General features: G+C 53.4%; 1 protein-coding gene across 1 annotated transcript in view; it reads left to right on the top strand.

Moving 5' to 3' along the window:
- Positions 1-10,000, top strand: part of cacna1g (calcium channel, voltage-dependent, T type, alpha 1G subunit) — a 92,778-nt gene that overhangs the window by 69,210 nt on the left and 13,568 nt on the right. The window contains exons 26-28 of the mRNA XM_084669604.1: positions 7,103-7,254; positions 7,871-7,980; positions 8,705-8,838. Of these exons, the coding sequence (XP_084525730.1) occupies positions 7,103-7,254; positions 7,871-7,980; positions 8,705-8,838 (396 nt within the window). The remainder of the gene's footprint in view (positions 1-7,102; positions 7,255-7,870; positions 7,981-8,704; positions 8,839-10,000) is intronic.

The following is a 10,000-nucleotide window of genomic DNA, read 5'->3' as shown; positions in this document are numbered from 1 at the left end:
GGGAGGAGACTGGGGCAGGTGGGGCTGGGAGACTGGGGCAGGTGGGGCTGGGAGACTGGGGCAGGTGGAGGGGTAGAGGGAGCAGATAGAGGAGAAATGGGGGGGAGGAAAGGGGCAGGTAGAATCAGTTAGGGCAAGTAAAGTGGTGAGGGGGCAGGTAGGTGATAGAGGAGGTGGGTGAGGGGGCAAGTAGGAGAGATGCTCTGGGTGAGGGAGAGGATGATGGGTACTGAGCGCTACTATGGAGATGGATGTCGTGAATGACCTTCCTAGCGTGAACACACACACTCCCAGCGCTGTTCTGCTAAACTAGGATGTCAGCTGAGAGGATGAGCAGCTAAGATGGAGCCGGACCTGTCATCTCCTCCCTTATCATGAAGAGACACTGCACACACACACACTCATACAGCAAAGATCCACTATGCACAATCTGTGCCTAGTCATTTAAGACGCATCTGTCAGGCGGTACTCCCTGTGTTGGAAACACAAGTACACACACACACTGGCATACACACACGTACAGATACAAAGACTCTCACACACACACACACACAGCAGCTAGAGCCAGTCCTTCCAGTTCTATCTGGGTCAGCTCTAACAGAGATGGATCTAACAGAAGTTTTACATCCCTCTCTTCCCTCGTTTATATTCCTCCTGTAATTAATAACTCTTGGCCATTAGGGGGAGTGAGGGAGGGAGAAGGGGAGGGAGAAGGAGAGAGAAAGAGAGAGAGAAAGAGAGAGAGAGGAGGGAGAGATGTGGGTGATGATCCGTGTCTCAAACGTAGGAGCAGGGTCTTCACATTTCCTAGTCACCAGGACCAGTGTCTCCTAGCAACTAGGACCAGTGTCTCCTAGTCACCAGGACCAGTGTCTCCTAGTCACCAGGACCAGTGTCTCCTAACAACCAGGACCAGTGTCTCCTAGTCACCAGGACCAGTGTCTCCTAGCAACCAGGACAAGTGTCTCCTAGTCACCAGGACCAGTGTCTCCTAGCAACCAGGACCAGTGTCTCCTAGCAATCAGGACCAGTGTCTCCTAGTCACCAGGACCAGTGTCTCCTAGTCACCAGGACCAGTGTCTCCTAGCAACCAGGACCAGTGTCTCCTAGTCACCAGGACCAGTGTCTCCTTGTCACCAGGTCCAGTGTCTCCTAGCAACCAGGACGAGAGAAGGAGTGCTCCAGCTGCTGAATGTTTCATGGCCTCATGCCTCAGGGCTCCCCCCCCCCCAGCACCATTATCTAGAGAGCTATTACATGGACGAGTCATAGAACAGTCAGGAGGGGGGGGGGGGGGGGGGGTCACAGTGAGGGTGCTTGTCCTATTACTGTAGGAGCAAGGTCACTGGTGAGAAGCTTGTTAACATGTGAGTGTGTGTGTGTGTGTGATGGAGGCATAACAGGAAATGTGCTCACATTCAGAAAGATACTAGAGGGAAGTGTTTATCCTTAATGTCGACCCATCACGTTGTTGCTTACCCTTGGTGTTGTTAAAAAGATGTAATCCCATTGGTCTGTTCTCCGCTGACATACGCACATCATCGCCCTGTGACCCCACCCACCACTCACACGTTGTCCAATCGCTTGCCTTCGTCATTTGAGTCCCCCATTCCAATTGGTCCATCCTGCTCAAGTCAGACTCAGAAAGAAGTGTGCGTCTACCATGTGTACTAGCACTACCTGTATTTATCTGTGCTATCTGTGTGTGTGTGTGTGTGTGTGTGTGATGTATCGTGCCCTGTCATATTGAAAGATGTCATGTTTCCTGGTTTCTTTGCTTCTCTTCTTCGGCTCCTCACACAGTCCGCTGCCTGCACCCCCCTCCCTCCCCCCTCCCTTCCTCCCTCTCTTCCTCTCCTCAGACCCACTTCCTGTTTACTTCCTTGTTTTCTTCTTCCATGGTGCCTCAGTGCGGCGGAGTGTGTGGGAAGCCCGATACGTTTCTTCTTTTGACAGTGGTCTGCTGAGTCAGTGTGTGCTGGTGTGTGTTCCTGCGCTGCCCTCCTGACCTGTGAACCCTGAACTTTGACCCCCGTTGGAAGTGAAGGGGATTGGACGGGGTCGTCCCAGCACACACTGATTCAGCGTGAAGCTGAAGCCAGCGCACCCTCCACACTGCTGTCCTCCCCCTGCTCTCTCTCTGACCCCTGACCCCTGACCTCCAGGACCTGAATCTGACCTTTTGACCCTGGAGCCCCATCACAAGGACAGCAGTCAGGGCTGGCTGGCTTCAGCCCCCCCCTCCTCAAACCTTCACATGCATTATTTTATCATCCACAACTTCTCTAACATCTCTGCACCCCCACTCCCCCCCCTGCCAAGATCACCCCCCCCCCCCCCCCAGTGTCAGGTGCCCCTCCCCTGGCTGTGAGCCAGCCCTTCCTCATCCCCCCTAGGCAGCCCTCACAGAGACTGACATCACAGGAATCACACAGCAGACCACATGACCGGCACACCGTCGCTGTGTTCAAACTCATACATCCTACCTAGCCCCACTCACTCAAACAGTCACTCAAACAGTCACTCAGTCATTCACTCACTCACTTATTCACTCACTCTCGTTCACTCAGACTCACTCACTTGTTTCCTGAGTGACTCACTCACTTATTCACTCACTCACTCGTTCACTCAGACTCACTCACTTGCTTGTTCGCTGACTCAGTCAGTCACACAGTGCCAGTCAAAGCCCCATCGTGCCGTGCTGTGGCGTGCCCCTCACCCTCGTCACATGACCTGGGTCATCACTGTGTCTGTATTTCCCAACAACCTCCGCCTCCGACCGCAAAGTATGCACAATGTTCAGGACTGTTCTTGAGTGTGACCCTGTCTCAAAACAAGGCCTGGCCCCTCGCCCGTGGCCCCTGGGGGCCGGGGGGCCTGGGGGCCGGGGGGCCTGGGGGCCGGGGGGCCTGGGGGCCGGGGGAGCTGAAGGTAGGTGAGGCCGGGCTGGAGGAAGGGGCCAGGGGCTGTTTTGGGACTGGGGTTAGGGCTGTTTTGTATCTTCATGCTCTCTTGCTTGTTTACTCTCTGACTAACCTGCCTTTCCTTCTTCCTGTCATGTGATCACAGAGGGGCCAATCAGGTGTTTCCAGGTGCACAGGGACCTGAGATCTCCAGTAGATTATCAGTAAATTATCGGTAGAACGTGTATTCCATTTTCCAGTGGAATCGATGCATTTTCAATAGAATACATGTTCAATATTCAGTAGAATATCAATAAAGAACATGTATATCCTTCCCAGACTGCCAGGAACAGTTCAGGCAGCGGTGTCTGTGCCGTCTGTCACATATCCTGTTATTGGATACGTGCTTCCAGAATGTTCCATAAAATACATATTCACAGTTACATAGTTCAGTCATCGTGGAGTTAGGACATTAGGTACCCAAGTAAAAAAATATTGAAAAGTACAAGCATACTTTACACACATAGTAAAGTTGTCAATGAATACGTGTACATACAAACCCAGTCAATTTTAAGTACACTTCCAATTCTGTAGAAAAACATAAATGTAACAAAAATGCAGTAAGCTCTTAGTTAATACATTTAAATTTGGTTGAAGTGTGTTCAAGTAAAAGCTTTTTTCACTTGGGTAGTCCCAGTTGTAGTCCCCCTCACAGAGGGCCACAGTCTGTCTGGAGATCCAGGTTCTCCTGACTCATGAAGTGTTCTGTCGTGTCCAGTGAGAGAGCAGGGTGTGAGAGCATGTGGCCGGGGGGGCAGGGGGGGGCAGGTGAGGAGCACTCCCCCCTGATCCCCCCCCCCCTCCCTCTGACCTGCATGGCCCCATGGTACAGGATGTACCTGCCTCGTGCTGTCCTTAAAAGATGATGTCATCAGGAGAGGAAGTCCATCAGGCATGTGGGGGAGGGGGGTGTTTAGGGGAGGAGGAAGGAGGGGAAGGAGGGTAGGAGAGAGGGTGTGATAAGGAGAGAAAGAGAGATGCAGCGTGGAGACAGTGAGAACACACAAACATGTTAGAGGTGTTGATGGAGTCCTCAGAGAGATTTTCCATCCCAGTAAATACCTCAACCCCCCACTCTTCTCTCTTTCTTTGTTTTCAGCTTCTGTTTGCTCTCTCCTTTCCCCTCCTCCTCCTCATCCACTCACCTCACCTTCCATCCCTCTCCTCATCCACTCACCTCACCTTCCATCCTTCTCTTCATCCACTCACCTCACCTTCCATCCCTCTCCTCATCCACTCACCTCACCTCTCATCCCTCTCTTCATTTCCCTCCCCTGTGGCAGGGCTGATAACGAGCCAAGATACTTCATCACTCTCTCTTTCTCTCGTTTCATTTATCTTTTCATCTTTATTTCTGTAGCTCCTTCCCTCCCACCTCTCTCTTATCTCCCTTTCCATCCCTCCCTCTCTCTCCCCTCCTCTCTCTTTCTCTGCAGCACTAAAACAGATCCCCTCTCTCTTTCATAAAGCCTAAGTGGCGGTATAAAGACAGGGCTGTTGAACCCTTAGCGACTGGAGTGTGTGATATTTGATTAGGATGGTTCTCTCTAAGTGCTAGGTGAACTACTCCATCAGGCACCCAGGATGGAGTTTCTCCACGCCGGCGAAACCCAGAGGGTCGACCCTCCTGCCGGGGGAGACGTAGCCAGGAGGAGAGAGAGCAGCTAGGGGCAGGAGGGAGACGTAGCCAGGAGGAGAGAGAGCAGCTAGGGGCAGGAGGGAGACGTAGCCAGGAGGAGAGAGAGCAGCTAGGGGCAGGAGGGAGACGTAGCCAGGAGGAGAGAGAGCAGCTAGGGGCAGGAGGGAGACGTAGCCAGGAGGAGAGAGAGCAGCTAGGGGCAGGAGGGAGACGTAGCCAGGATGGGAGACAGCAGCTAGGGGAGGGACGGAGACGTAACCAGGAGGAGAGAGATCTGCTAGGGGAGGGAGGGAGACGTAACCAGGAGGAGAGAGATCAGGTAGGGGAGGGAGGGAGACGTAGCCAGGAGGAGAGAGATCAGCTAGGGGCAGGAGGGAGATGGAGGTAGAAGTCTGTTGGAGAAGAAGGGGCTGTGTGCTAAGATGGGTGCATGCTGCCTGTGGACTCTGTGTCCATCCGTCTTCCTGTCTTCTGTCCTCCTTTCTTCTGTGTGTGTGTGTGTGTGTGTGTGCGTGTGTGTGCCACCCACCACCACCTGTGCAGCTGTGGCAGGAAGTAGCCCAACAGCATTGTGGGTCCAGGAGCATGAGCTTTGGAAGCTGCCGGCTCCCATGTCCCTCTCTCTCTCTCTATTTCTCTCTCTGTCTCTCTCTCTCCCTCCCTCTCTCTCTCTCTCTCTCTCTCTCTCTCTCTCTCTCCCTCTCTCCCTCTCTCTCTCTCTCTCTCTCTCTCTCTCTCTCTCTCTCTCTCTTTCTCTCTCCCTCTCCCTCCCTCCCTCTCTCTCTCTCTCTCTCTCTCTCTCTCTCCCTCTCTCCCTCTCTCTCTCTCTCTCTCTCTCTCTCTTCTCTCTCTCTCCATCACTCCCTACTCTCAACCTCTCTCCCCTCCCCTCTCCCTCCCCTCTCTCTCCCAGGGCCCAGACCCCCTCACCTGCTCTAGTACTGTCTGTGGTGAGGCATTATGGGAAAGCAGCACACAGTGACACAAACACACACAGACACTCATACACACACTAACAGACACACACTAACAGACACACACATCCCAGTCCTAGCTTCCTGCCCACACAGCTGTTGCTGCAGTGCATCTGACCAGAGAGAGAGAGAGTACAGCTGCCTGGAAGAATGTGTGAGTGTCCAACCCTGTGAGTGAGTGTGTGTGTGCTTTTATGTCAGTGTGCGTGTGTGTGTGTACCTCCTTGTCCATCTCTCCTAACCATCCACCTCTCTCCTTCATCCTCCTTCTCTCTGTTGTCCTCCGGTATCTTCTGGTACCTTCCGGTACCTTCCTCCTCCAGTTTGTGATGGAGGGATGAGGAAGAGGGGGTAGGGGTAGGGGTTAGAACTGTGACTGATGCTCTCCCTCTCCTGACAGTCATCCTGGGCCACGCAGTCAGCTCCATGTTCAGCCTGAAAGAGAGGATGGAAGGGAGAGAGGGAGGGAGGGAGGAGATGGAGGGATGCAGAAAGAGAAAAAGAAGAGAAAGATTGAAAAGGAGAAAGGGAACATTTAACCTGTTTGTTTCAGTTCCCTGTGGCCTTAGAAAAACACACACACACACACACACACTGGAGATGCTGTGTGTGGGTGTGTGTGTGTGTGCATCATGCTCCCTCCAAGGGGGAACCATTTGAATAATTGTTGATCAGGGAAGCGGAGCTCTGATTTGATTAGTCATGACTGCTGGCCTCTCGGGAGCTGGGATGAGGTGATGTGCTCTCCTTTTCTCTCTGTTCCCTTTACTCTCTGTCTCCTTTTCTCTCTGTCTCCTTTTCTCTCTGTCTCCTTTTCTCTCTGTCTCCTTTTCTCTCTGTCTCCTTTTCTCTCTGTCTCCTTTTCTCTCTGTCTCCTTTTCTCTCTGTCTCCTTTACTCTCTGTCTCCTTTTCTCTTTGTCTCCTTTTCTCTCTGTCTCCTTTTCTCTCTGTCTCCTTTTCTCTCTGTCTCCTTTTCTCTCTGTCTCCTTTTCTCTCTGTCTCCTTTTCTCTCCGCCTTCTCTCTCTCTCTCTCTCTCTCTCTCTCTCTCTCTCTCTCTCTCTCTCTCTCTCTCTGTCTCTCTGTCTCTCTTTCTCTCCCCTTCAGTGTAGTCTGACTGTGTGACAGTGTGTTGATCTATGTTTCATTATCTCTCTTCGTCATGTCAACCGTGTCTGCTCTGACGTCACTGCGACGCCGCCGGCGTGAGCCTGCCGTTCCTATCTCACTCTCCAACCCCCGCCTCCCCTCCTCCTCCCCCTCCTCCTCCCCCCTCCTCCTTCCCCCCTCCTCCTCCCCTCCTCCCCCTCCTCCTCCCCCCTCCTCCTCCTCCCCTCCTCCTCCCCCTTCCTCCTCCTCCCCCCTCCTCCTCCCCCCTCCTCCTCCCCCCTCCTCCTCCCCCCTCCTCCTCCTCCCTCCTCCCCTCCTCCCCCCTCCTCCTCCCCCTCCTCCCCCTCCTCCTCCTCCCCTCCTCCCCCCTCCTCCTCCCTCCTCCTCCTCCCCCCTCCTCCTCCCCCCTTCCCACAGAAGCTCAGAGCAAGCCGTATTACTCTGACTACTCCCCCACGCGCCTCATCATACACAAGATGTGCACCAGCCAATACCTGGACCTCTTCATCACCATCGTCATCGGCCTCAACGTCATCACCATGGCCATGGAGCACTACCAACAGCCCAAGGTGAGGACGCTGGGGTTTGCAGTTTTTAGGGAGGTTTGGGTTTGTCGTCATTGCCGTGGCTGTGGAGCACCAGCAGCAGTAGCAGCAGATCCCTGCAGAACAGAACTTCCCACAGCATGTTTGTTTAAAGGTCAGTTTGGCCAGGCTGATGGTCAACAGCCGTACCCTACCCACCAGAGAATCACTGTGACCTTTGGAGAGGAGGAGAGGAGGGTAGGAGAAGGAGAGGAGGAGGAGAGGAGGGCAGGAGGGAGAGGAAGGAGGGCAGGAGGAGGAGAGGAGGAGGAGAGGAGAAGGAGAGGAGGGGGAGAGGAGGAGGAGAGGAGGGCAGGAGGGGGAGAGGAGGTCAGGAGGGGGAGAGGAGGGCAGGAGGAGGAGAAGAGGGCAGGACCAAAGGAGGAGAGGAGGGGAGAGGAGGGGAGAGGAGGGGGAAAGGGAAGAACATCTGCAGTTGGAGAGAAAGAACGAGATGTTGTGGGAAATTGTGTATTTTGGGAATGAGGAAATAATTTATGATGAGACCATTCTTAGTTCTACACACTACAGAGGGAGGACTAAAAGTTCAACCAGCTATACATATCTGTTGATCCTCATTCTCTCTCTCTCTTGTCCACAGGAGCTTGATGATGCTCTGAAGATCTGTAACTACATCTTCACCCTCATCTTTGTGCTGGAGTCTGTCTTCAAGCTGGTGGCGTTTGGCTTCCGACGCTTCTTCAAGGACAGGTCAGAGTTCAAAGGTCACTTCGTAAAGTTTAGTTGATTTTCACAGTGTCAAACTTCGAAGGTTGCTCCACGAGCAGGTCAGAGGTCATAGGTCAGACTTCCGAGCCGTTCTGTGAAGTCCAGGGACGTGCCCGGCCCCACAGCTGTGATCACAGTGTTCCAGACGACCCCAGGTCCGGCTGGCCTGGCGTCCCAGCGGAAGGTGTTGTTCTTGGGGAGGAACGGGCCTGGACCGACCAGCCCTGGATGAATACCAACCAGATTGTTAAACTGTCGTAAAACCAGCCGCTCCAGATGATATCATCGCTGGCTTTCGGTGGAAAAGTACACATTCATACACACGTTTACAGAAACACACAGACTGAAACACACACACACACTCTCACACGCTCACACTCACTGCTGTCATGACTGTATGATTTTCAGTTAGGGTTTGACAGACATACAATAATACTGTATGATATTCTCTGCAGTTGCCAGACTTGACTATTATCCCCCCTGTCTGAAATCCACAGATTCATATTACCTCACACGCACTCACACACACACACAATCAGGCACCTCAGGGTCGATCTGAACATCATATGGAGTCAAAGTTGATTTCCTGTCGCGTTGATTCAAGCCATTTGATTGGCTAGACATGGGGCCAGGGCTTCAAGTTGGCGATTCAAGAGCCATGCAACCTCACTCACTAACGGCACGGTGTGTGTGTGTGTGTGTGCAGGTGGAACCAGCTGGACCTAGCCATAGTGCTGCTGTCCATCATGGGCATCACCCTGGAGGAGATCGAGGTGAACGCCTCCCTGCCCATCAACCCCACCATCATCAGGATCATGAGGGTGCTGAGGATCGCACGGGGTACACACACACACACACACACTCGCACACTCACCTACACAGTTTGCTGATGACGTGTGGTGAAGCAGCAAAGATCCTTCTCTCTCGTCGCTTCAGCATGGCGGGTTACCGTGGAAACGTGGCAGAGTGCAAGGACACCAGATGGCACAGAGTATACAGTCATCTCAATCAGGGAAGGGAGGGGGGGGGGGTGGGGGGGAGAGGAGGGGAGGGGTGGACCTTGTTACTGTCTGGGTAGTGAGAGGAGGAGAGGAGGAGAGAGGAGGAGAGGAGGAGAGGAGGAGAGGAGGAGAGGAGGAGAGAGGAGGAGAGGAGAGAGGAGGAGAGGAGGAGAGAGGAGGAGAGAGGAGGAGAGAGGAGGAGAAAGGAGGAGAGGAGGAGAGAGGAGGAGAGGAGGAGAGGAGGAGAGAGGAGGAGAGAGGAGGAGAGGAGGAAAGAGGAGGAGAGAGGAGGAGAAGAGGAGAGAGGAGGAGAGGAGGAGAGAGGAGGAGAGAGGAGGAGAGAGGAGGAGAGGAGGAGAGAGGAGGAGAGAGGAGGAGAGAGGAGAGAGGAGGAGAGAGGAGGAGAGGAGGAGAGAGGAGGAGAGAGGAGGAGAGAGGAGGAGAGGAGGAAAGAGGAGGAGAGAGGAGGAGAGAAGAGGAGAGAGGAGGAGAGGAGGAGAGAGGAGGAGAGGAGGAGAGAGGAGGAGAGAGGAGGAGAGAGACAGGGGCCCATGTGTTTAGTGTGATGACTGTGTGGCTGTGTGTATAATGAAGCAGGCAGCAGGGGAGTCCTTATTGATGACTGTCACCCAGGAGACCAGCACAGGCCATGGCACCTGCTCAGTGTCAGCCTGGCTGTGTGGCTGTGTATGTTTGTCATTTAGTGTGTGTGGGAAGTTTCATTACGCCCAAAAGCATCACTCTTCAGTCATATGTGTGTGTGTGTGTGTGTGTGTGTGTGCGTCGGTGCCACCCAGACATGTGGTTAATTAAAGTCATGCCTGTCCTCGTTAGTTACCCATGGCAATTAACCCCGCCTCCATCTTCACTGCCTTGTCAGTGACATCATCAATCTGCGACCCCAGTACCAAGACCCCAATCAGATTAAACTTGTTTTTAAAATAGATGTTTATGACTCATTCCTGTGCCAAAGGAAAGAACACTGATGAATGTGTGTCTGG

Source organism: Hypomesus nipponensis, chromosome 13, assembly GCF_054491055.1.
Source record: "Hypomesus nipponensis isolate SF chromosome 13, ASM5449105v1, whole genome shotgun sequence".
Lineage (NCBI taxonomy): Eukaryota > Metazoa > Chordata > Actinopteri > Osmeriformes > Osmeridae > Hypomesus > Hypomesus nipponensis.
The sequence above is the reverse complement of the archived record's forward strand: the minus strand, read 5'-3'. Positions and strand labels throughout refer to the sequence as shown.